At 46.8% G+C, this 27299-nt stretch overlaps 1 protein-coding gene across 6 annotated transcripts in view; it reads right to left on the bottom strand.

Moving 5' to 3' along the window:
• The window catches only part of Prox1 (prospero homeobox 1), a 55581-nt gene that overhangs the window by 9965 nt on the left and 18317 nt on the right, over window positions 1-27299 (bottom strand). For all 6 annotated transcript variants that reach the window (XM_057769760.1, XM_057769758.1, XM_057769757.1 and 3 more), the window contains 2 exons: window positions 24909-25014; window positions 18161-18355 (listed from right to left, as the gene is read on the bottom strand). In XM_057769760.1, the coding sequence (XP_057625743.1) occupies window positions 18161-18355; window positions 24909-25014 (301 nt within the window). The remainder of the gene's footprint in view (window positions 1-18160; window positions 18356-24908; window positions 25015-27299) is intronic.

Raw genomic sequence — 27299 nt, forward strand, 5'->3', positions numbered from 1 at the left:
TCGAAAACAAGCCAGGCATTGCCTCTCTTCCGAGCCCCTCCCAAGAACCACAGCCTAGTGGCCCATTCAGTCCATCAACAGATTCTGATCTTAGGAAGAAGACCTTTCCGACACTATCGTCTAAGCTATGCTTTCCCCTCGAACTTCAACATAAGAACGGAAGACGTGTGTAAGGACGGACAGGAGTGGCTGAGGGCTGGGAAAAGGGCTCCCTGACATGTATCTTGGTGAATTAGTTTGTGTGTGGGTTTTCTTTTTCTTCCTTCTTGACTTTTATTTTTTTAAGACTATAAAAGGGCAATAAAATGCTGACTGCAGAAGACAATGTCAAGGAGAAAAGGGTGCTGGCATTTTGGATCCTCTTCACCGCTCGCCTTGGAGAGAGGGTTATTCTTGTCTCCGGCCTTTTGTCTGCATCTGCTGACGGCTTGCCGTAGCCAGCAGCATACTTGGACCGTTTTGTCACCTCCCAACATCACATGCATCAGCTGTTGGGCTTTTGTTCCGGGTATTGTAGAACTAATCCTCTGTGGCTGCTCTACTGTGCAGTAAATAAAACAGAACCCGGCTCCTCAGACCGCTCTGCATAAATATTTCAGACAGCTTTTTACAACTCGGGGACTCACCAAATCAAATAAATAAATAACTCCCACCCCCTAGCATCCCCAGCCCCTCCCCATTCACTGAAACAAACAAACAAACAAAAAGCCTCAAACTCACCCCAGATGCCCCCAAGTCACCCTGAATGGACGGCAGGGACTGGAGCCGGCAAACAATTGTGTCAGTGGGGTTGAAAGAAAAGTGGTCTCAACTTGGGCGCTGCTGAATTCGTATTTACAAGGACAGCGAAACACAGCTGAGGCTCAGGCTGGCTAAGCAGTTCTGAAAACCTGCAGGGCCTCCTGGGGGTGGGACTCAGTCTATACATACAGAAGCCTATGCTTCCATAGGTTCATTCCATATGTATGTGTGTGAGAGAGATGTATATATAGCCTTGTTAAACTGCTTTTATTATTTCTGTGTGCAGTTTTTTCCCTTCTCCTTATCTACAAGGGTTTAGAGCAAGATGCATGTACTTGCCATTCACCCCAGGGTACTCTTCCAAAATGTGTAAACCTGCATAGAGGTGTGGACAGAAAACCAGACTCTAGAATGTTCTTTGAAACTCAATATACATCACGAACCCTCTGCAAGTATGAGTGCTGTCCCAAGCAAGCGCAGCTAGGCTTTCCCAAATGCCTTCGGAAGAGTTCAGGAGAGAAAGGGCTTCGAGGCACCCCACGCATGTACACGCCTGGCACACAGAGGTCCCAGGAAAGAGACACGTACTGGACTTCTTTCCCAGCCGTTCACCCTGGTGGGCACATGATTCCTCTAAACAAACTCGCCCATCCCTGCTGTTTGTTAAGTCAATATTGATCAAGGAGAAACCTGTCCCCTGACAGCAGTGACGCAAGCTGGGGACTCGGCCTGCATGGACGGAGTGGATGGATGTACTATAGACCGAGGGGACGAGATAGATAAACTCGGATGTTGCAGTTACTCTTCACAGAGATTATCGGGTAGAAAAGCAGTACAGATAGATGATTGGAGCTCCTTGCCTCTGTCTTGCTCACCCTAACTCTGCCAGGTGCAGAAAAGATAAGTCATGGGACTATGAAATATGGTCACAAGATGCCAGCCACGCATGCACTTAGGTTGTACGGCCAGCCCAGCCTCCCAGGCCTTTCAGAAGACTGGAAGCTCCAGGATGCTAAGGGTGGCATCATCCTGGGAGTCTCTCCCAATAGCTCTCCCTTGGGGGAATGTGCCTGTGTGGGAAGGCACAAAAGACCATGTCCCAGTATGGTGGTGGGCAGAAACGTGAGAACGGTCTTCACACTTAGAAGTATCTCCCTGTGGTTAATGTGCACGTGAAAGCACAGTTCTGAGGGACACTTTGAGGAGGTCCGCTTGGGTGATAGTATTGGTGGGTCAACAAATGGAGAAAGATGCTGTGTGGAACTCAAAGTCTCACCTGTACTGTTAGGGGCTGGATGGAAGCAGACTCTGCCCTGGGAAGGGCCAGTTTGGAGTCATCTTTAGAGACATCATTATGCATTAACCCCGAGTACCATCGTCTAAGAGTAAGGTGTCCTGTTTAGAGTTCTCACCAAAGGGCCAATAGCATGCAAATGCTTAGGACACTCTACCTATGTGCAGGAGGAGGGCAGCTGCCAGGATTACAGCACACTAGAGGGAGATTTCCACAACAATTAAGAGTGGGCCTAAACCCCCCTCTGATGCTGCAGGGAACATTCAACTTTCACGCACCTTGGAGGATTCAATTAATTTAATACTCATGTAATATGGGGCCCCAAGAGTGAGTCCACTTCCTAACTACACACTTAGCTACTTCAACATCTGAAGACTAAATACTCTCAGGAAATGTTTAAAAAAAAACAAAACAAAAAAACACATGCAGAGAAAAAGCCTGTGTTTCCTTGGTTTAAGCAAAAGAACACATGATGTAATGGTCTGTGCCTTGTCTCCCCCAACACACCCTGCAACCCTACAGGGGTTATATTTTAAAACAAAGCTACAAGAGAACAATGTTCCGTTGAACAAAATTCAGTAGCATTCTGTAAACATTAATTTAAGAAAATCAATAGGTTCAGTGAGCTAAAGCCATATTACAAGATAAACTGGCCAGAGTGTCACTTTGTCAAATAGATTTTCCTTTTCCTTGGCTGGATAAAGACAGTTTCAAAATGGGGCAAACGTGTTGCAACCAAGGTTTGAAAAGTATGTGGCCTTCAAACAGCCTGTCTGTCCCTACTACAAAGCTCGGTAAACACACTTTCAAAATGATAAGATGGATTTGGTGTTCAAATTTTACACAAAGTAAACTTTCTCAGGTGAGGAAATGTTAAGTGTGTGTGTGTGTGTGTGTGTGTGTGTGAGTGTGTGTGTGTGAGAGAGGGGGGGGGGGAGGGGGCCCGAGCAGAGGGTGCCTTGGGAAGAGTTTCAGTTGATGTTTGACTTTTAAAAAGGAAAGGAAGAAAGAAATCTTTATTCATGCTGACCCCATGGGCAATAGGCCTTCTTGCCAAAATCCCAAAGCCAGACTCTCCAGTGAGCTGGGGATCAGAGGGTTCAGCTGGTGGAAGCTGCTCCCAGCCTACACTCATCAGGCAATGTCATGTTAATGTGGAAGGGCTGTGGGGGTTGAGGGCCGACCCTGGCCCCAGGAAGGAACAGGAGCCATGGTTTACCCTAGAGCCTCCAGGCTTCTCTCTGCTAGATGCAAAGGTGATTAGGAAAGCTGGTCAAAGAGAAGCCTGTCCCTTTGCGTGTTCCCACAGCTCTGGGCTTCTTGCGGCGTTCTCCCAGGCAAGACCTGCGACCTGCTCCAACAGCACCCCTGCCTCTGTCAATGCCAAAGCCTGTAGAGTCTCCCAGAGGCCACTGTGGAAGGGAGCAGTCCCAGGGAGACCAAGAGGGAGGCGAGGGTCCCTGGAAAAGGATCAGAGGGAGGGACCTAGCTGGAGGGGGAGGGGGTGGCAACACTGTGATTGACACATACTCCATCTGTACATCCCCCTCACGACAACAGCAAAGAAACACCTGGGCATTTCCTTTTGTTTCCTTATCTGAAGTGTGGCTGCCTTTGAAAATTTAAATATTTAGAAAACTCAGCTCCACTATAAGATTTTGACACCTTTAAGATGTTGATAGCACACATACACATCACAGACACAGGGCTCTAGAGGATAGCACCTTCAGTAGCTATGATTTCCGGGTCACAAAAAACATATCTTACCATCGTTTATTCCTGCTAGCAATCCAGGCATGCATTTTAAACTGCATCACATCCCATGGTCAACTCAGTGGACAGATAAGAAAATAATAAACTCATCTTTTCCACCCTTGCAGAAGAGTTGACTCCTCAGACGTAGCTGAGGCTGTCCAGGTTGATGGGGATAGAGGTAATAAGGCATACACAGAGGCTGGGGTGGGCGGGAGTACATCCTGCTTTGATTAGGAAATTGAGTATTTCTTAGGAGTAAAGGCTTCACTGAGCCCAGCAGAGACGCCTGCATGCTTCACGATACACCTCATCCCTTGCTTCCACCTTCAGATGGGAAATTGGGCACTGAAGCCCGCAGACCAGTCGCTCTGTAGGGCTAACAAACTACACATCAAGGCAGCCTAGGGTATGTGCCCCTGGTGTCAAGACAAACTAAGAGGTTAGCGTTCATGACAATTACAAGCTGAGGTGGTTAAAGCAAACAGAGCCAAGCTCGGTGCCATTCCTGGATAGGAGATTATCCAAAATCAACATGGCCTAATTCTCCGATGTTGTGCGAAGGGAAGGCTGGGGCACAGGTAAGCCACAGTGACTCCTGTCCTGCTGGACAGTGCATTGTGTGATGGCTTGCAGCAGCAGCAGCCTTCCTGTCATGAGCCAGCCCCGCTTAGGCCAATACTAAACCTGGTCTGCTTGCTCTGTGCTCCTGTGCATGGAACAACATGAGCAACATTCCTGGGAAGATCTTAGGTGCAGAAGGGTATTGAGACAGCCTTGCTCATGGTAAATACCAAAGAAAGCATTGACTGAGAGACCACCCATGGTGGGGGCTGCTGACAATGACTTAAGATACCCCAAATAATCTTCGGGTTGTTTGTGGGGAAGGAAAGATTAGCAGGCACAGTTCCATCGCTTGATTCTGAGTACAAGATCATTGCTCTGCCAGAGCGTTTTTGTTTTGTTTTTATATCTGGGGAATCCCAGCCATCTTTACTTCATGACTACACTCGGCAGAGCCAAAGGTGAGCGTGTGGAATTGACCTTCCTTCTCCACAGAGCTGACCAAACTCAGATGCAAGCTATCTGGAAAAAAATGCATCTCCCCTGAATACTGCATAGTTTTTTTCCCCCTTAGCGTTATTACTGAACAGTAGTTTAGGAACCATTACCACAGCTGTGAGACTGTGGCAAGGCTTCTACGTCACACAATGTGCATTCTACATCATGAGATGACTTACGATATACAAGGAAGGTTTGTACAGGCAGCGTACTACGCCATTTGATATCAGGGAACTTGAACACCCGTGGAAAAGCTGAGCTCCACAGACAACCAGTCCCAATTAGACACAGAGGGGCCACCTGTACCTCAAAAGCCATAAATGAGGATTCTGCTGACTCTGAAATCTCTCAAGAAACATTGGTGGCTTGGAGAAGCAAAGGAGAATTTCTAGGATAAACCAGGGAGCATTTGGGGGCTGGAGAGACTCTTCCCAAAACCTAAGGGGACTTGGGATAATGCTGGGTGCCTTGCTGCCAGGCACACCCAGAAATCTACACACAGACCATCTCATAGACGTTCAAGGCACTGAAATAACAGATCTTTGAAAACGGTCTCTGGATTAAAGGAGAGGCAGTGGCCCTGAGATCAGGGCCTTTTATCCTCCTCCACTCACCCCAGCGTCTGGTCATTTCTTCTCAGTGACTAGGTTACCTTGTATTAACAGTCATCGACTGTAGCAGATTTGAGTTGACAATGGTAAGGGGGCCTTAAAAAAAAACAGAAGTTGTTGGGTATATTAGCCCTAAGAAGTGTGAAACATACAAATCCAGGAGGACTTGCTGCCTGCCCACAACACACCTGCACATACAGAAATAATCCCATTGCTGGTCTTGATGACTGAGGGTCTTTCAAGGGAAAAAAAAAACCCATCATGCCTTGCAGTAGAGGCAGAACACTGCAAACAGTGCTAACTCTTCCTTGAAGGAGGGAAGGGATAGGATAGCGTGTTCAGGTGTTGAGGTCTGCAGCCCTCCCCAGTACACACAGATCCAACCACATGGTAGAAACCCAGGTGAACAGTCCCCACTGCCATCTCATCCAATGGATGGCCAGGTCAACCAAGTGAGCAGCGAGAGCGGCTGTGCCAAGTCAGTCAATCAACTGTCAATTTGAAAACTTAGTCTCTATCATCCCAATAAGGGAATTTCCTCATCTCCAAGGGTGCTGTTGAAATCTGGATCTGCAAGGCGGCCTTGGGAAGAAAGGAAAATGAGCCCCCTGGAGACCCTCACTGAGTAATGAAGCTAGGCAGAGTCACATGGGTGGAAGTGGCCCCACGTGGATGCCATCTGGATTCCCAGGACCTCGGCACTCACAGCTCATGGCTCTGAAGCACGGAAAGGGCTGCAGGGGCTTTTGGGAGAGAATGCAGGATGCCCTCTACTCTGGAGTCACAGCACTGCGGTGCTAGAGCAAGGCTGTGTCTACTCATGTCCCTTTCCAGGTGAGCTTAGCAGTGCCCAGGGGAGGCCGGCATGGCCACAGTCTGAACCTGCGTCTCTCCTTCCTGCAGCCCTCTCGGAGTCCCCAGGCAGTCCCAGGATGGCAGTGCCTTCACGGCCAGGACTGGGCAAGGCAGGAAAAACCACCTTCTTTCTGAAAACTAGTTTTGCATTGATTAGTTGACCCAGTTCTGAGAAGAGCTGTTTGGTGACTGCTAGGGTCAGGAGGAAGTGATGCAATAATTGGCTACTGATAATGTAGCAATGATGAGATTCTGGATATGTGCATATGTGTCTGTATGTGTACATGTGTTCTGTATGTGTACACGTGTTCTGCATGTGTACATATGTGTCTGTATGTGTACATGTGTTCTGTGTGTGTACATGTGTCTGTATGTGTACATGTGTTCTATGTGTACATGTGTTCTGTGTGTACATATGTTCTGTGTATGTACATATGTTCTGTATGTGTACATATGGGTCTGTATGTGTACATGTGTTCTGTGTGTGTACATGTGTCTGTGTGTGTACATATGTTCTGTGTGTACATGTGTTCTGTGCGTGCACATATGTGTCTGTATGCACGTGTGTGGAGAGGCCAGAGGTCAGCATTGGGTGTCTTCTTCAATTGTTCTCACCATGTCTTAGAAAGGTTCGATAGCTTCATTCATTTACATAATTTATTCTTTCTCATCTCCTCCCTCTCCCTTGCCCCCTACCACACAGCCTTTTGAGACAGGGTCTTCAGCTGAACTTGGAGCCCAGTTCAGCCAGACTGGTAGGCCTCAGCCTGCTCTGCCTCCCCCTTTCTGGAATATATCACTATTCAGTCTTATCTGCCTCCCCAGTGGTTCCACTGTCTCCACTTTTGCTTCTCCCTAGCTCCCTTGGCTCCACAAACCAATAAAAGGACTTGTGCAGGGTTCACATTGTGCTAATAATCCCATGTGGGTGCGCTGAATTCTCACAACCCTGAATATGTTCAACTCTGGAGCTGCATCTCCACTTACAGATGAAAAAGCTAAGCACAGACCCTTGCCGACATTTCTAAGCTGACAAGCAGTAGAGCAGAGTGGGTCCGGACTTGACCGGTTGCAGAGTGCACGTCTTGAACGACTACGTTAATACTGGTCCAGGACCACTATGGCAGACATCCCCCGAGAGAATCTTCCTAAGATTTCAAGGTGATGCCTGTTATAAAGTGTTGGCTGCCTGTAAATAAACTTGCTGCACATGACCAAATACAGAAAAGCCAACATGTCTCACCACCTCTGTCATTGCTACCGACTCAAGTCCCAGACCACAGTTTTCATTACAAACTCTGTGAGGACACACGGGTAGCAGGGTAGACCTGCCCACTCTTCCTCCTGATGGGCATGTCCTGTGCACACAACTCCATCTACCCGACTTGCCAAGAATCTGATCATCCTTTTTGAATTTGTACGGTTTTGAATTGTAAAGTGATCAGTGAGATCACGTTAACCAGTAAACTACTGAGGGGTTAGGAATGTAGAGTGCGTGCCTATCAGGCCCTGGGTTTGGTCCCCAACATAAGAAAATAAAAAAAGGTACTGAGATACATTGCTTAAGAAATCCAGTTTCTGAGGATATACTGGTAAAGCAGTCAACAGAGTGCCAATGGGCACACACAAGGGACAGTCTTTGAACCATACTATGGCTACCCACACCAGGAACTCTGCCTTGTGGTTCAGTCACCAAAGTCATCCCTGGGAATAACACTACCAGGCAGAAACACATTGTACAGGGCAGCTAAAATGATCGGAGCAGCCCACTGACTGTATGCGATTAGGCTTTTCAAAAGGATTACTGCTCCTTAATCTGTAGAGGTGAAGACTACGGGGAACAGTACTCAAAGTCTATGAAATCAGAAAGAAATAGAGAAAATGGCTGTGACCCTATCTGCAAATCCTCGAATTCTATCCCTCTACAGCTTCAAGGGAGCCACTTTTAGAGCCATCCACACAGCGGACTATCTTCACAGCAGGGAATAAATTTAGAGAATTATTATTTTGAGAAGTGGTATAGTCTGAGAGGGAGGTTAAGTTTTAAAACGTTTTAACAAGCCCTCGGGTGACAAAACCAAAGGATCCAATCCTGGGAGGTCCATCTGAAAAGTACGGACGATGGATCCTAGACTCTCCTGAGGTGCTCCTGCCCAAGGCTGACACAGGGCTGGGTGGTCCAGAGAGCCTCCTCTCTCTCCACCTGGTCAGCTGGACTCTTCATGAATATTCAGAACAGGGCTCACGCATATCCTTGTGGAATGTACTGGGACTTCTCGGGGAAACCAGTACAGCATAACCATTCATTCTTTGCGTTCTCCTTAGTCCTTACCACAGTCTTTGTCCTAAGATTCTGAATTAGAATTTAGGGTAATGGTTTGACCATGAGCGCTGTAAAAATGGGACGCCTTTAACGATACCTTCAAGGAAAACTCACAGTTGTTGCTCACAGAGCAATGTTTATACCATGCTGTGCTGTTGAGGGGCTAAAAACCAGTTAAATCTCAATGGGGACGCTGCTAGTCACACAAGAACACAGATCAATTAATACAAATTTAAGGGGGAATTAAACATACCAATAATATAGTCGTCATCACAGCCCAAGATATTAAGCTTTGGAATGGACTGAGGTTCCTGGAGGAGGAGCCAGCCCACCTTCCCCGACTGGGCTCTGCTAAGCACACAGGGGCTAACTTTCTAGAGGGAAGAGAATCAGCTCCTTCCCTCAAGAGCCAAGCGTTAATCCCTTCAAGCATCTAATAATAGGTGATTGTTTGGGGGTTGGGGAGCTGGTTGCAGAAGGAGGGGCAGTGGATTATGGTGTGGGTGGGGGCAAAGACTCCCCATCCATTTAGAGAAAGGAAACTTTTAACAATGTAGCCAGCTTTTAGATCACTGGTAGGATGAAGCACTAAGCAGAAGGGGGCACAGGGGGCATGGAAAGGGGTGTGGGGGGCTGAGAAGAGAGAGGCTTCCTGGAACAAGAGATAGCTAACAACTCATGCTAACCTTGCCTGCCACACAAACTGGAAAGGTTCCCTTCGTATCCCTTCAAATTGCAAGTCTGAAAAAAAATCCCATACGTTAGATCTATTCATGTGGGGAGCACCAAAGCAGCAGAGGTGGGGAGGGCTGGGGTGGGTACTGGGTAAAGTGTCACCTTGCTTCTCCTTGTGGACTTGGGAGTAATCTGGGCAAGAAAACTGGGCCATCTGGAGTTCAGAAGTCGAGGGAGATGGGGGAAGAACCAGGAAGATGAACACACGTTCATCAGCCACACAAAAGAACGGAGCAGAAAGAAGCCTGGATTTGGGCACTCGCGTCTGGCAAGGAGGCCGGCAGCAGGGCTAATGAAGCATTTGCAGTGTGGGACCTGTGCCAGTGCAACAAAGATGTGCTGGGGCTCTGCAGATGTGCCAGGGCCCCCAGAGCAAAATAATGACATAATCACCAACAGTGTCACAGACCAGACTGTACACAAGGTGACAGGGGAGGGAGGCCTGGAATACACACACGCACACACACAGAGGACTTTCCACGGCCGGCCGCAGCGGCTGTGGCCCCGACGGCTGGGCTGTGGCCCACTCTGTCTCAAGTTCCCAGGTGGAGTTGTTGTCCCTCTCTGCCCGGGGTTCTCACCCAATTCCTGCGAGTGCCAGTGAGGCAGGGGAGATCTGAACCACTTCGGGGAGACGGGGAGTAAATGGCAGAGGCTGAAGGGAGACAGGCAGAGGGAGATGGAACTCCAGAGAACTGAGGGAGTGAACCTCTAATATCCGTGACTCTTGCTGTGTGTGGCTCTGGTCACAACCTAAGGCACAGGGGAAAGGAAAATACGCAAGGAATAGTCTGGGGCAACCTGTGAGCAGGCAGACCACAAACTAACCACCAGCGTAAAAAAAGGGGTAACCTCAAACTGGGGGTAAAAGCAATGACTAAGCATGGGATGGAAGGCAGACCGGCCCTGTTCATGTTTTAAACAAGATCTCCCAGCAGGCCCTGTCACCTGCCCCGGTGGCTCTTGCTCTCAGTAAGGTGGGTGTGTTGGTACAGCTGTCTGGCTTTTAAGTGACTTTTGTCAGTCTGAAAGTGAAAGTCTGTTTGAGAGGTTGAAAGAACAATAGCTTGGAGCCCGGAAGAAGAACTCCAAGCACAAAGGCCTCCTACACCAGTGTCCCTTTTCATAGCGACTCATGAAATATTCATGAGGAGAACTTGAATTTTTTATGACCCCTTTTTGGTTTGACTATATTACTTGTGTCAACGCCCACATTCAGGTTCTCCTTAAATACCAAAAAGGTCTGCTGTGGCAGTGTTTCCAAAGAGTCCCAGGGACAGAGTTGGTGGCGGCCATCCGGCAGGCCTGTCCATCCAAACAGAATCACTAGGAAGGACACAGATTTCTTTTCAATATGGTTCCCGTCAGCCTTGAAGCTGCCGCCCTCTCGGCACTGTCGATATTTTAAACCTTACTAATTTGCTAGCTCAACTCTTCGGAAGAACGGTTATATTTGTTTTTCTTGGCTTCACCCTACTTAACAGAAAAAAACCCAGCGTAATGATCAGCCATAGAGAGCTCTTCTTTCTTCCCAGTAGCGCTTCTACCTTCCATCGTTACTTTGTATCTCCGCCAAAAGTGGGAGGGGCCGGGGAACAGATTGTATTTGTTTTCTTGTCAAGTCACCAAACAGCCCTGGAGATTGGCTTAAGGCAATCTTGGAGGGTGAAGCCCGATTTTAAAACTAGAATAATCTACTTTCAAGAGTTAAACTCCGATGCTTCACCCAAAAAGGCTGTTTGCGAAATAGTGCTGCCAACTCAGACGGGTGGATTGAAGAGACACGAGCAGATGACGGCTAGACATTCTGCCCTGTGACTGACAAGGAAGCCAGTTGTGAAAGCTAAATACTACCCTGTGGGGGACAATGAGAAGATTGGATTTGAAATTGTCATCCAGGTGAAAGGGGAGGGGCAAGTCCCAGCAAGCTCTGGGTTTGCTATGGGAATCTGCTTAATCCAGGCCATATACTCAGGCTGGTTTTCAATGTGGTGTCAGAACTTCTCCAGACATTCAATCCAGGGTAGACGGAACACAATAGCTAACATCGCACCAAAAGCGGCAGCTACCACCAGCGGCTCTCAGGAGGGAACTTGTGCTCTCCTGCTCTCCGTCCTACTGATAACCCTTTGTGGGATGAAGGAAGAGGCGAGGCCAAGAGGACGGCACAGCAGACAATACACCCCTCCACACTGTCCTCAGACTTTGCTCATCGTCCAGGGATAATTAATTATGAAGGCCTGAGGGTAGGCCGGAGCAAGAGAAAGCCCACCACTGCCCCAGCACCCCAGCCGCCATCTCTGTGCTTGCTAAATGTTTTGCCTATTGGGGTACAGCCGCCAGGGAGCCAACAGATCACGGGGAGGGGTGAGCGGGAGAAAAGCAAAAGATTTTTTTTTTGTATGTGCGTCCACCCTTGTATAATTCCATTCTCACTGTGAACTCATCCATACACAAAACACAAGGACAATTTTTTTTTTTTTTTTTTTTTTTAGAGAGAAAGAGCCACAGGGTAGGTTACAGTCAGAAATGGGCTCTCGGTGGTGTGTTAAAAAGATGGTCTTTTCACCAAATCGTTTCACAGAGGCAAAACAGACAAACACAAAGAGTTGAGAGTTTTTCTCCTACATTAAATGGAGTAACTGATAAGGTCAGACATGTGATACCTAAAGACACGGATCCACGAACTCTTGAAGTCAAAGGGCCTCTGTGCGCCGAGGCTCAATCTTTCAAAGGAAACAGATCACAGAACTCCACTGAACCCCTTTAAACTTTATGAAGCAGGAGGGGAAAAAGCTCTAAGTAGGGAAGCTAGACAGAAGAGCCTTGAACTATTTTCTGAAGGAGAGATGAGGCCTCCCTAGGCCGCCACAAAACACCTTTTTTTTTTCTAAAGGCTCCTCTGAACTTTGATATGTGCCAAGACACTGCTATTGAGAGCTGTATAATTGCGTGCTATAGCCACTGTAGAAAATTCTTTGTTCCCCCCAACAAAGGACAATGAGCACAGTGCAGCGACATTACACACTATCTTTTTCTTTAAGAATGTTCGTTCGGGGAGGTCATGGGACGCTATCACTAATAAAGCTGTTGAGTAAGGGGGCTTTAAAGTTGTCCTCTCTCTGTGCTTGAATGTAGCCCAGTGACAAAAAGAGACGTGGGGAGCTTAAAAATGCAATATTGCCAAACAGACCATAAATCAATGGACCCCTTGCTTCATTATACTGATGAACACTTTGAATCTCAGAAACAGCACAGAAACGGAGCCTTGCACTGGGTGAGGATGTGCCCTTCAGCCCCACTTCCAGCCTGCTGCTCTCCCTCCCTCTCCTCCCCTCTCCTATTTTGAGTGATCATTCTGTGGGTACCTTCCCAGTCAGCCATGTGTGTACGTGTATTTAGGGATCATTTATTCAGTCTCTTAAAAGATCAATTTGGCTTGTCACCAGTGAGACTGGCACAGGAAGGAAAGGAAAGTGTTTCTCCTCCTTCTTGCCACCCACTAAGAGTGTGTTGTGTAGAGAGCTTGTTCAAATGGCTTGGTGGCTTTGAGGCCAAAAGATAGCAGTAGCGGTGAAGGGTTTTCAGTCATGCGCCAGTTAGCCAAGCCATTGCTCATATTTAAGTATCTATTTGGAGCAGAGGAAAGGGCTTCCAAATTCCACCTGTCTTCCTGCTTCTTTATAGAAAGGCTTCCAAACTTGCTCATTCTGCATGGGCTGGCTGGAAGCAGGAACAGGCTGGGTAAGGAAAAGTTCAGTGCATGTGGAGGGGAACGGTGGTGGAAGGGTCTCTTGAGGGGAGACACACTTTCATTTTCAATGTCCAAGAAGAAAGGGAGAAATTACATAAAAAATCACATAGACGTACCCCTCTTGCCTGTCATGTGTCGTTAGAGAAATGTCAACCCCACAGGCTCTGTGATGGATATACCCAGTGACATGCTATGCCTATCGCCACCGTAGGAAGTGGCATTTACCAGCCCACTAATGAATGAATCAAGTTCCCGGGTCTATTTATTTCTAAGCCTTCCAGCCTCCAACCTGAGCCCTTAGCAAGGGGCAAGGGAAGTTAGGCAGTCTCATTGGGAACTTGGACTCTGCCGACGGGCTGACTAGCCACTTGAGGGGCCTGCGAGGGGCCTGGCTTTCCACCTCATGATAGCCACTGAGAAAGTGGACCCCATGTGCCGGTGACAGTTATCTCATCTTCTCAATTCATACTCATGTCACCCCAAGTCCCCAGCCTCTACCTCACCCTGTCCTCTGAGTTGCACCAAGGCAGCATCCACACCTTGGCTCTCTGGGCTCCAGAAACAGCAGGATTAACCTCTGAGTCATACGGGTTAGGCACCGAGCGTGGATTCTTCACAAACTGGTAAACTGGCTTTGGGAACTAACGGGCATCATTGCCTTCCTCCTCCCACAGTGGAGGGGGAAACAAAAAAGCAATAAGATCTGACTTCATTGGCCCCTGAAGTCAGAAGTGTGGGTATGATTTAACAACTGGAAAACAATGCCAAACCTCCCTTCCTTGCCCATAAAAAAAAATCTTTTGGAACCCCTTCAAAATGAAGTGAGAATAAAACACAGAGCTATACACCATCACACCTGGAAAGATGGATTTCTTGCTGCCAATCGCATTACACACGAGAGGCAGGGGTGGAAGATGCAGTTGAGACTGCACACCTTCTCCCTGCAAGTCTGTAACTCTGGCTAGAAACGACACACCCCGGGCTATAGAGCCGACTCCCCTCCCTTTGGTACAAACCAAAAAGTGGCTCTGCTTTCTCCCTTCAGTTCTTCTCCCGCGTTCCCCTGGGCTGTCTCAAACTCTCAACACCCTGAGTTTGGATGCCGTGCCAAGAGTCCTGGCTATTGTGAAAGCTGATACAAAAGGCAGGCAGAGTAAGCTCTCCGGTCACTTAGAAGGCCAGGGAGGACAGAGCCCTGCAGGCCACTCCCCCCTGCCCAGTGACAAACCTTCCTCAACTGCAGGACTTCCTGGTAGGCCAGGAATGGGCAGCCTCTCCTCTGCAGAGCCACCAGAGTCAGAGACTGAAGGAGGCTGGTGCTAAACAAGGGCAGAGGACACAGGCTGGAGGGTGGCACCCAGGGCCTCCCAGAAACCAGCAGCAGGAGACAGAAAAGGAAGAAAACGTTCTAGTACTGAAGGGGAAGTCAGAGGGAATCCCTGCTCTCTGTCCGCTGCATGGGCCCCACCCACTTGGAATAACCTAGAAACCATTCAAGCCTTGCCTTCATTGTTCTGTTTCCATCCTTGTCACTGCTAGTGCCCCCAGCAGGAAGTTAAAGCCATGAATCCCCCAAAAGGAATATCAGTAAACAGTCAACAGGTGCTAGCTATTTTATTATTGTTATATACAATTGGTGAGAAAGTGTGTGTTTGTGTGTGCACGCGTACATGCGTGCATGCCTATGTTTGCTTGTGTGGTGACATGTACATATGTGCATGTGGCAGTCCAAGATTGGCGTCTCGTGTCTTGCTCTATCATTCCCCATCTTATTTTTAAGACAAGGTCTCTCACTGAACCTGGAGCTCATGGCCACTGAGCTCCAAAGATCTTCCTTCCCACTCCCCCTCCCCCCAGCTTTGACACGGGAGCGGGGATTAGAACTCAGGTCCTTGTGCTTGTCTGGCAAACATTTTACCAACTGAGCCGTCTTCCCAGGCTTAGGAGAAAATTAATATGTAATCTATAAGATGTTGGATGGTTTGAGCAGCTAACAGGGATACTATTCCTTTGTACTGACTGGATCTCTGAGCGTCATAGAGACGTAACCCCTGTCTCTACTATGCTTCATCTCTGTTTAATGTTCTGGAGACAGAGACTACGTTCCCACCTTCCCCTCTAGCTTATGCTGAAGCTCCTGAGCTATTTTGGTTGATGTTAAGAAGAGAGACTTCAATGCAAGAGTAAAGCTGTGCACACTATCATCCCAGGCATTCGGCAAGAGGTGCCGGGGCTACTTTGGGCTCGCAGCCACAGCCCACACTGGCAAAGCTGCAGAGATAAGAACAGTGGCTTTTTAAGCATCTCACTTAAGCAATGACCTCCATGCTCAAAGGCATGGAAAAGGAGGGACCCCTTATCTGAAGCCTTGTAAGTCAATGTGCCAGACTCAGAGGCTGTGTTAAAATCTATTTAGTGGTGGTGGTAGTGGTGGTGTGTGTGTGTGTACACATGAGTTTGTGTGTGCGCGAGTAACAATGTTAGAGTACAAGCTGCTGAGTCTTCTGGAAAGAACCCATGTTTTGTTTCTTGCTTTTTTTTTTTTTTTTTTTTTGGTTTTGTTTATAAGTGAAGGAGGAACCAGCCTCAGAACAGTCCAATAACTTGCCCAAAGTCACATGAGAAGTGACAGGATTCCTGCCTAGGCCCCACTCTCCTCACAGTGGAGCAGTCTTAAAATAGACTATGCAGATAAAGGAGAGGTGGCCTGGCTGGAAGTGGATTTGATTCCCAGAGAGAGAGCTATCAGATGGTAATCATATGAAGGAGGCTTTGGATGATGCTAAACGGAGCTGCTTGCTGGGTACCTCTTGATGCCAGTGTCCCCTGCTTGTGCCATTCTGCTCCCTGAGCTGGGGATAGGGGATTAAATTTCAGTAGGTAGGTTTAAGTGCCCTGAAGACCCCATTGTGCATTTAAAGGGCCTGTCCCTTCTGGCCCGAGATCAGAAATTGCCTAATGAACACTGGGTAGTCTTTTTATGGAGACCGAGGGACCTGCCCAGCGTGTATTTGTTGGAATATAATGTGCTTAGTTCACTGGTGGGCAGCAGTAGCTCCTGGGGTAGAGTCTTGGAAGAAGAAACAAGAAGCTAAATTCTTACACAAGATTCTCAAATATCTAGCCACTTGCAATGACTTCAGCTTTGGAAGGCAACATTGTTGTTGCTGTTGTTTTTCATGACAGGGTTTCTCTGTGTAACCGCTCTGGCTGTCCTGGGGCTTGCTTTAGACCAGGCTGGCCACCAACTCCCATATCCACCTGCCTCTGCCTCTCCAGTGCTGGGATTCCAGGCGTGTGTCACCACACCCAGCCTGGAAGGCAACATTTGCTTATATTTTATCCACACCATCAACCAATGCGGTGACAGTGGAGACTTTGAAAACAGAGGGGGCCTAGGTGGCTCAGAGGATAAGGTAGTGACCTTGCTGCCAAGCTCGGCGGCCTGAGTTCCTTCTCTGGGATTCACGAGATGAAAAGAGAAGAAACCACTGACTCCAGCAAGTTGCCCTCTGGCCTCTCCACTCTCTAGACCTCTCTCTCACACACAGTAAATAAACAAATAAAAAGATAGTGGATTTGAATTCCAAGAACTCTTTTTTTTTAACGCATTCAGCAGAAGAAAATCTTTCAAACTGTTCAAATTTTCAAGGAAAAATTTTGACTTCCCCTTTGTGAAACTTGCATGCTCCAATCTTTACAAGCTCAGAACCGATCTGCATTGCCCAGAACAACAGGGAGGAGAGCTGGAAAGGAACGAACAGGCAGTGAGAATATACTACCCGGGAGAGAGAGGGTTAGGTCTCTCTATAGACAAAGTCAGACCATCGGGGTTCCTCTTTCCCTTGACATAAAGATGCTTCTGGGTATCCCTGGGTAATTATCTATAGAACAAGAATATTAGCATAAGGTCCCTCAGATTCCTGCCTCGCAGTGGTACAGGATCTAGCCAGGAAGGTTTAAGGAATGATCAGCATCGTCAAGGCACAGCTGGTATATTCTACCCTTTTCCCAGGGGCTGTCTATAGAAGTCCCACCACACCCCCACCCCCACCTCCAGCTATTGTTGCCCAGACCAGCAGGGCTCAGCAAATGCCTTTGTGAGTACTGGGAGCTTGCTCTTGTGGTCTCGTGCAGTCATCATGTCGATGACAACTGTGCCAGGGCTCCGCATCAGCCCATAAAGAAGCACCTGATTTGCAGCCCACACACCTTTCATTGCTGCACGGATATGGCTTCCTGGGAATTGTCTGTATCACTGTGCACGCATCTAGAATGTACCCATATGTAAGAGGAACGCACAAGCTACTCATCCCTCCCCAAAGCAAACATAAATAAACACCAAAGCCAGGCTGGCTAGATCTCTCAGCGGGTCAATGTTCTTGCCACAATGCCTGAAGACTCCAGTTCATTTCCTGGGATCCACATGGCGGAGGGAGAGAACCGGCTCCCACAGTTGCCCTCTGAACTTGGTGGGCACTCTATGGCTCAAGTACAGCCCCCGCCCTCCACACAGTCAAGGCCACACATTTGTGGACACACACTAAACAAATGCATAGAAATGCAACTAAAAATTTGTAAGCAAAAAAAAAATATGAATGCAATCTTTTGAAATATGCTCAGTAAATTCTCACGCCACTTCCTCCCAGGAAGGACATAGGTGAAGGTGGAAATCACGGAGTCACTTACCCACCATCTCTAGACTTCTTAAGCAGACACTTTTGCAGTTACCTTGCACACAGTCTGTGCCCTTCAGTTCATGTGTGTACCCCACAACATAAATGAAATCATCCTATGTTTGCCCTTTGCTTCAGACTTTTCAGTTCTCTTGCCTGCATTCTCTTCCACGTAAGCTGGGATGGGGGGGCGTGGAAGTGGAACGGCTGTGGGGGAGACACATGATTCTCCTGGTTGCCTGGCATGCTACCACACATGCTTAAGTAAGAAACCATCGAAAAATCAGAGTCTTTCCCAAAGAGCATGAAAACAAATAACGAAAAGGAGACGACCAAAGCCTGAAGACTGGCTCCTACCTCAAAGTCATTTGCTTTGTTGTAGTGCATGTTGAGGGCTCGGTACAGCTCACAGTCTCTGGTGATGGACAGCTCTTCTGTGCTGGTGACCCCGTCGTTGATGGCTTGACGCGCATACTTCTCCATCTGAATATAGTAAAACTCACGGAAATTGCTGAACCACTTGATGAGCTGGGAGGTAATGCATCTGTTGAACTGTTAAATTTAAATGTTGAAAACGGTGAGCATGTCACTGCTCTTTTGTTAGCTGACTTCGCGTAAGTATCAGTATCGGGAGCATTTTTAATGTTTCCCTCCCCATTTTACCTGGAAAGCGAGGTGGTAAGTTCCACCAAAATGGTGGCTAGAGGAACAACCATTCTCACAGAGTATTAGAAGGTACACTCATGACAGAAACCACACTCTCTACACCACTCCAAGTGGAGAAGCCATAGTCTAAGTCAGATTTTCCATGGATGGATTATCTCTTATTTACAGAAAACCCCACTGTTCTACCTTCAGTAGAGGGCATGCATCTGCTTATTGCATGGAGACCCACTGGAGCCAGGTCCTAGGTAGAGTTGGTACTTCCAAGCTCCAGGATGACGTCAGCAGCAGTAGGACATGGTGTGTGTGTGTGTGTGTGTGAGAGAGAGAGAGAGAGAGAGAGAGAGAGAGAGAGCGCATGGGTGTGTGTAGGACTGTATGTGAATGTGCGATACTGTGTGTGACAGTGTGTGTGTGTGTGTGTGAGAGAGAGAGAGAGAGAGAGCGCATGGGTGTGTGTAGGACTGTATGTGAATGTGCGATACTGTGTGTGACAGTGTGTGTGTGTGTGTGTGTGAGAGAGAGAGAGAGAGAGAGAGAGAGAGAGCGCATGGGTGTGTGTAGGACTGTATGTGAATGTGCGATACTGTGTGTGACAGTGTGTGTGTGTGTGTGTGTGTGTGTGTGAGAGAGAGAGAGAGAGAGAGAGAGAGAGAGAGAGAGCGCATGGGTGTGTGTAGGACTGTATGTGAATGTGCGATACTGTGTGTGACAGTGTGTGTGTGTGTGTGTGTGTGTGTGTGAGAGAGAGAGAGAGAGAGAGAGAGAGAGAGAGAGCGCGCATGGGTGTGTGTAGGACTGTATGTGAATGTGCGATACTGTGTGTGACAGTGTGTGTGTGTGTGTAAGACAGGCCCCATGCTGTACCCCTGCGCTATATCCCTAGCCCTGTGTATATTTTAAATAAGAATTTCTATCACTACGTGGCAATTGTATTCAATGAGGGAAACCCGCTTTTCTCTAAATTGGTAAGACTCATTTGTGCATAGGTTTTGGTGCTGGGTGACCCCACGTCCATGTCTCTGTAATCCATCCATTTTACAGTTCGGCCACCGTATTTACTTCCAGTGTGGTCTAGGGAAACCTTGATACCTGTTCCTGTGCTCTTTGCAACCAGGACTTGCAAGGCCCATGGCCCCTTCCCTTGACTGCCGTGTTGTCTGGGAGGCGTGGTTAAGACACAGTTCACAGATGGCAGAGACAGGACCTTTATTACGTTTCTTTTTAAATGCCACGTTACTATAGCATGATTGGGCTTTAAAAGTCTGTTTACCCAGGTTTCCCAACAACCTTTGAAATGAAGATGTCTTCCTGGACGGGCAAATGGTCCCATCCTTATTGACTGCTTTCCTCACGAAAAGGACAGGTGTGTCCTAACTTGCCAAGTCAGAACCAATAAATCCATCGCTTTCTATGGGGCAGGCTGACAGACACCCCTGCCTTTTGCCTTCAGGTCCATTCCCTTCCCTGGGCCCCCAGAAAAGGGTGTCCATCCATCAAATATCAACAAGGAACACTTATCAAATCCTGGCCCTGAGAATCTCCAGGCTGCAAGAAGCTGACAGCTAAAGTGTGTGGGGGGCTGTAATTACTGCAGAAAGTTGTTTCTCTACCAGCACAGATAACAAGCGAATGAAAATTTATGGCAGAGAATAGAAGTCACAAGGAAACAGAAGCAGGGGACTGGTGTTCCTCCCAAAAGGCCATCTTGCATCCTAATTGCCGTGGAGTTGCAAGGGCCCTTACAGATAATTGAACAGAAAATGATTAAGTCATCAGCAAACCGCTTCTGCTTGCAAGAGTTCAAACATGTACTTAACCTGTCCAAGAATTATATTTTCACTCTGTGTGCCTGCTCTGTCTCCATTCAGCCTCGCGGGGAACCCGATTAGAAAGACAACTGAAGGACCCCCGTTATCTGATCTTCTGGTGGCCGATTTCAATAGAACTTAAACCCATTACGATTTGCTGAACTTGGACTTCTTTCCATTTTATCTGAGCAGTAAAATACACTGTCCAAATTTCCAGACACTGAGATAAGGCCTACAGGCCCCCGTGACGGCTAACTGTTCCTTTTTAATTCTTTTAGAACAAGAAACAAAACATTACAAAATGATAGCAGCCTGGGCACTGGGGAATGAAAATTGCTTTGACATGGAGATTAGGCCTCTGTATTGTTACAAGACATTGTCTCATATGGACAAGAGTACTGTAGGGGGAAAAAATAGAGGGGCATTTTTTTTTTCTAGAATGGTCATGAATGACCTAATGGAGGGGGACAAAAAAGTAAGTGCGCTTGCCATTATGAACGAACGGGACATAAAGGGAGATTTAAAGCGTATTGTTGGAGGCTGGAAATACCACAGAGAGAGAATGGGCAGAAACAACAGACTCCAAACCCGAGATAGGCAAAAAGAGCGGTGTCCACAGCTCCGAGAGCGGGGTTTTCACCGCCACCAAGGGGAAACGAAATGTGTTCTGTTTTCCGTTCCTGGCTAAGAGCAAAACGCAAGCGGCCTGTTCTCTAGATCTTCACGTGGAAGGAGGAAAAGAATTCAACTTTAAAAGAGTTAATTCCGCGTGCTCTGTGTAGCGCTTTACGAGCAAAGGATCAATTGTTCTATAAAGGCAAGCTCTGTAGTGTGCTAATGTGTTACTGCAAAAACTAATCGCTTCAATAAAGAGGCTGTGTTTCCAGAGTGTGCGAGCCTCCGTGACTTTGATTAATACTTCCCACGGGACATCTCAGCCTCAATATGGGCTGGAGAAACTTCCTAAATATTCAATGAGCATGGTCAAAAGATGTATAAAACAAATCAACCTGACACCTTAATCCGGCTAGGCAGCAGTTGACTCAAGGGGTGGAGGGAACGAGATACATCATTTAACACGGCAGACTTGAAAGGCTGTGAACGCCTGCTTCTCAAAGCTGAGATGACACCGAATCTGTTGTGCTTAGTGGTCTAGGAGTTATTGGTGTGTATGTTAAAATCACCCAGTGGTGAACGGGAAGCCAGGGAGGCCCTTCCATCCTGGCATCTCTTGTACAATTCACAAACTTGTTCTCAATGCACCTGGAAACAGGATGAAGAGAGCTGTTTGCTAAGTGTTCGTGTCCGTGGAGGGAGTGGAGTCGCTGAGAGAACACAGAACTCTCGATTCTCACTGGAGCAGCTAAGCTAAGGTGGCCCAGGACTTGTCTCTCACGTCCACCATCCCTGCACGGCATCTCTGAGGGCCTGTGACCCCTTCTAACTCTTCTCCTAGGTGACTGAAGCCACTTGGGGATGGCCAGCAGTGGTCCAGGCCTGGAGGGAGACATGAAGTCATGTGCCTCACTTGGTCTCAGCTCGCTTTCAGAAGGATAAGCTCCATCCAACACCTGATCTCCAGCCATAGCTATGGCAGACATCTAGCTAGCATCTAACTCAAGAAATTAAATAGTTTCTCCTGGTTGTTTTCATTGCAAAACGAATGTACAGTCACTATTTGAAGTGGAAAAGACTCAACAATTTGAAAGAGTATATCTTATTAGGGTTAGGACTTTTTTTTTTTTTTTTTAAGATGAATGTGCCAAACCAAGTGTTGTATGTCTTTTTCAAGAAATATAACCAGGTGGCATTTCTGATGAAATTCTAGGATCCCTTTCTCAATTTCTAGAGGTCTCCCAATTCTAAAATGGTTTCTTGAATCTTAACTGCAGTAAAACTTTCCCTGTGCATCCATACATAGCACAGTATCTATTTCTTTTAGCCTTAAAAAGAAACAGATAATGACTTATGCAGATATGTGTGATCAGCATAATAGACACATGCTTGTACAGGAACAGGGAATCAACAAGACGTGGGGTCACCCGAACTTTAGGGAACTTGGGCTGCTCTGCACTGTCTTCTCAAAGGTCTGAATCGCTTCATCTCAATTGGTTCCTGCGCACGTCATGCAAGCATCGCTCTCGTTAGCTCAGGGAATACAAATTCATTTATTACTAGCCAAATAATGTAATTAGGAAACTTAAAAATGTATAATTCATTCCAAAAATGAAAGAAAAATGACCCTGCGTGGCTTTCTGCTGTGGGTCACACATGCTATGTTGCCTTTCATTACGGAGGATCATTATTGTTCAACTAAACTCATACAGACTTTAGCTGCTACCCCTCCTAGTGGGGTTAAAGTATGGATAGAATCTATAATTGAATATTAGTGCATTTAAAAATAAAACATTTGCCCAGGTACTTTTCGTGGCTTGGACAGAGTAAGTGTTCCATGGGCAGCAGGTTTACTCGCTGTGTTCTGAGGGAACGAGAAGCTTCTTTTCTTCAGATCTATCTCAGTCCTTCGGCATTCATGCAAATACACAGAATTAGGACATTATTAATGCCCGTATCTACTCCTGAGTAGTGCTGTTTGGCTCAAAATGGCTTGGGTTTTCTACCCCCACATCCCGGGAGGCTCATTTCACTACTGTGTAACCAGTGTTTAAAAAGTTCTTTGGTCAGTCTCTGGATGGAAGAAGGTGCTATAGAAAAACATATGAGACAATGTCATAACATTATAAAAATGCAACAGATTATGGCAGAGAGAGGGGTGAACCAGGAGGTAACAGGACACACGCATGTGTGCACATGGCACACACATTATAACCTTCCTCGTCTCCTTTTTAGAGCCGAAGCCAGGTTGGCCAGGTCCTAGAAGGCTTTCAGGCATATCCAACTGACAACCAAGGATAGCTATGAATGTAGACAAGTTTACTAAAAACATTATGAAAATTATTTTTGTGATGTGTGTGTTTATCATTACTGCTAAACTAAAACTTAGTTCTTTTTTTTTTTTTTTTTTTTTGGTTTTTCAAGACAGGGTTTCTCTGTGGTTTTGGAGCCTGGAACTAGCTCTTGTAGACCAGGCTGGTCTCGAACTTATAGAGATCTGCCTGCCTCTGCCTCCCAAGTGCTGGGATTAAAGGCGTGCACCACCACCGCCTGGCTAAAACTCAGTTCTTGAGTAGGAGCTTGGAAAATGGCAATGTCCTGTCCCAATGTCAAAAGGTTGGGCATGCCTGTGAATGAGACTAACACTGGCCAGTCCTCGACCACTTGCTCCCACCAACAGGTCCACTATAGAGCGCCACCCATCAAATCCAGGTTCTTTCCCTGACCCCCTATGGCACCAGCCTTTTGTGTGCCTATGGTTCCTTTTCCAGCCTCAGGCTACTTTCCCCACTCTGTCCAGTTAATTGGCGCTGGATGAGGAAAAGAACATACCTCCCACTTAAGCAACACAGTAAGAGAGAAAAGGCTGAAGTTAATACATAGTTCAGAAGCAAACAGAAGGAAAACAAAACTTCTCCCATAAGGCCAAATTAAATATTAGTGATGAAACCAACATGAACTGGCCTGCCAAAATGCAACCATAGGCTTGGCTTGGGCCTGAGATGCAGGCCAGCCATGAGTGAGAGAAACTGGAAAACAAACACATCTTGGTGGCTTGTGAGACCTGGGTTGAAGAAATCAGAACCTGTATGCACTGAGGTAGGCAGGGGAAGGGTTGAGGGGCACCCAACCCCCCCCAAAACCAATCTCAGCTAATGTAATGTTTATCAAATTCCTTGGATAATGATACCATGAGTGCCATTGTAATCACCAAGACCAGTCTGTTTTTAAAAAGTTACACATGATTAACACAACTCCAAGTTGATGCAGATAATTACTTCAAACCCACACACATACAAAACACAGGCACTTGTGCATGCACACACACATGGACGCACGCACACACACATGCACATGCATGCACCCCCCCCAGAGAGAACCAGGAGGTCCCAGTATTCTGCAGAATGAGGGGGACTGCAGCTGGTAGGCCGACAGCTTTCATATCCTCATTTGAATAATGTGTCCTGAATCTGTCACTTTATTCATTCCCCCGTATGCTCCGTGTACTCTACATCAACAACAAATTAAGTTGTAAATAAGAGACAATCATCACTTTTGTTTTTAAGCAGCTACTGCATAGAGAATTTCAGCGTTCGCTCCTTTAGACAGGAGGCGAGGAGGTGCTGAGAGTTAGCGTTCAGAGGCATACATACAGAGAAACCAACAAAAACAGAAACAGTTTACTGCTGCAAAAACAGTGTATTTTTTTTTCCTTGAACATCCAGACATTACCAAGAGAGATTTCATCCAGGGAACTACTAAAACATGTAAAGACAGAGGCAAAGTCTCCTGGACCACACTGGTCACGCATGTGACTTGGGAAACAACCTTAGGTCTTAATAGACAAGTGGTATTTTTGCTTCGCACCTTTGGACGAAAAGACAAGAATGGCCAATCATCCATAGCCCAGGCGTCATAGGAAGTTGACCCCACACTCATCTCCATTAACTCCCAAGAGTCCGGAACACTGCTGCACCCACAGACAATGAAAGAGGGGGAATAAAAGCGGCCCCTACCTTCACATCAGAGAAGTAGGTCTTCAGCATGTTGGAGCTGGGGTAGCGGGTGTAAAAGAACATGAGCTTTGCCTTTTTCAAGTGATTGGGTGACAGCCCTTCCTGCATGTAGGATGCAATTGGTTAAGGCACAAACAAGGTTCAATGAAAGGGGTTATCCCTCCTGTCCCCATCTCCACACATATTCAGAGAGTCTGGAGTCCCACAAGCCTGGGAAAGCTGAGTGGTCACTCACATGGGTTGTGGAATCCATCACTGACTGTTTTGGATTGCCGAAGGAAATGGTTAGGATGCTCAATTTGGTTGCATATTCTTGGCTACTTCCTGATGAGGGTGGCCAAGCCCTCCTTCTCCATTTGAAGTCCAGCATGCTATCCATATGGTTCACTTGTTGCTAAGGAGACAACCGGAGGCTTACCTAGGAGCCTTGCTCCCTGTCTGCAGTTACATTCTGTTTGCTCTTTTCTGCAGTTTGCCTGGGGTCATCACACCGACCTAGGTAGAGCTACACAGCACGTTATTCTGAACATGATCATGCAAGCTCCATGTCCCCCCTTGTAGCACTGTCACGGTGAGGCTTCAAGACTCCGTTTCTTCCTATCTTATTCCGATCGTCTTTGAACTGTTTCTTTTAGTGGCAATTCAAGCATGGGGGGGGTAGTCTGGCAGGACAGAACAAGGAGTGTGGTGTTGCTTTTGTTAAGACAACAGTTCAACACCAAATACAATTTGCCCATCCTGGATTTATAGTTGACTCCTTTGAGAATGGCACAGTAGTTGGGGGCTAACAAATCAATACATGTGGGTTAGCGGATCAATAAGTAGCCACTTACCCCAAATAAGAAGGCCTATTTATCTGGAAACATCGTCACCTTTTAGATCTGTAAACAGTGGCAAGGAAAACAGTTCCCAGGAGAATGGGAGGCTAACCATAACAATCCAGGCTGCCTGATTCTCTCTCAGATTCTTGGCACTCCTCAGCAGGCTCCGAGCTGGGATAGCTCTGGTCACATCTGTGCCGCAGCCTGGCCCTGCCATTTCCTCAGCAAATTAATGGCTTTATAATTTATCAGAGATGAAGATGCACGTGGAGAAAATCAATGTGGTCCCCACAAGGTCAATTAAGGGTCCTTCCTAGAGGTTCCTCTAAGGACTCTCTCTTAAAAGAGAGTAGGGAACAAATAAAGGTGGGAAACAGAAAAGCGTGTGTGTGTGTGTGTGTGTGTGTGTGTGTGCGTGTGTGCGTGTCCCACACATGGGAAGCTACCTGGTGAAAACCTCACACCTTAGGAAGAAAGATCAGAGAAACAGACATTTCGGAAAGAGAACAGGTTCCCAGTGACCTCCATGAGGAATGGCACTATGAGTTGTAGGAACAGTGGGGAACCAGAAAGGATCTAGAGATGTACAATCAAATTAATATCGATAAGCTCTTGACTACTCCCAACCAAACACTCAGCCATGAATGTGTTCTGGGGACATCTTCCTTTATATCCTATGTTGTTAATGGAAAAAAAAGAAAAGAAAAGAAGATCGTCATTTTTTAAATAGAAAAGTTAACTATGGTGGTTCTGTGTGGTGTGTGTGTGTGTGTTTAACTGAGAATAAACACCAAAGAAAGAAATTTTGATTTTTCTATGTGGAAGCCAAAGCAGCTTAACCGGACTTGTGTTTTTGTTTAAGGCCCTTAATGATCACAAAGACGGCAATTTATGGCTGACATACTTGTTGTGCCAAGGAAAAGCTGAAAGGTCTCGCAGTAACCTCCATTAGACTGATGGAGACAACGAAAGGAGCCAGGCACTTCAGGACCATCTGCCCAAACGGATAAGTGAAATCTCAGTTGCAAGCTGCTCCCAGCCTCACGATAAGAGTTTTCAAACGAGCCCCAACTCGGATGAAGATCTTCGATCTGGGCTCTAATCTTTTCTCTCTCGGGGCCCTGCCTATGATTCTAAGTCCCAAATCTTGTAGATTTGGTCTCATACAAAAGACAAACTGTTCAGCCGTGTGTCTAAGAGAGGCACAGAGCTGCCCGAATACCCTGAGGTTTTCCGTGCATCTCAATTTTGCTAAGATATTTTAGCTTTTTGTATTTAAAAAAAAATCCATTCCCTTTTAAAATCAGAATTTAGAGACTTTCATTTAATGAAAAAATTAAAACATTGTTTTGATCTGGATTGCTCAAGTTTTTGCTTCAAGATGTTTTTGGTTGGTAATACCTGGCACCATCCGCCCAGAGAGAAACAGACCCTGCCTCTGTCCCTTGCGATCCTTGTGTAATTAAGATAAAATTCTCATAAAATATATGTTTCTAATAAACTATTAAAAATAGTTAATGAAACATTTAAAAGCCAGCAGTTAGATAATCCTTTTTTTTTCCTCCTCAAA

This window comes from Chionomys nivalis, chromosome 5, assembly GCF_950005125.1.
Source record: "Chionomys nivalis chromosome 5, mChiNiv1.1, whole genome shotgun sequence".
Lineage (NCBI taxonomy): Eukaryota > Metazoa > Chordata > Mammalia > Rodentia > Cricetidae > Chionomys > Chionomys nivalis.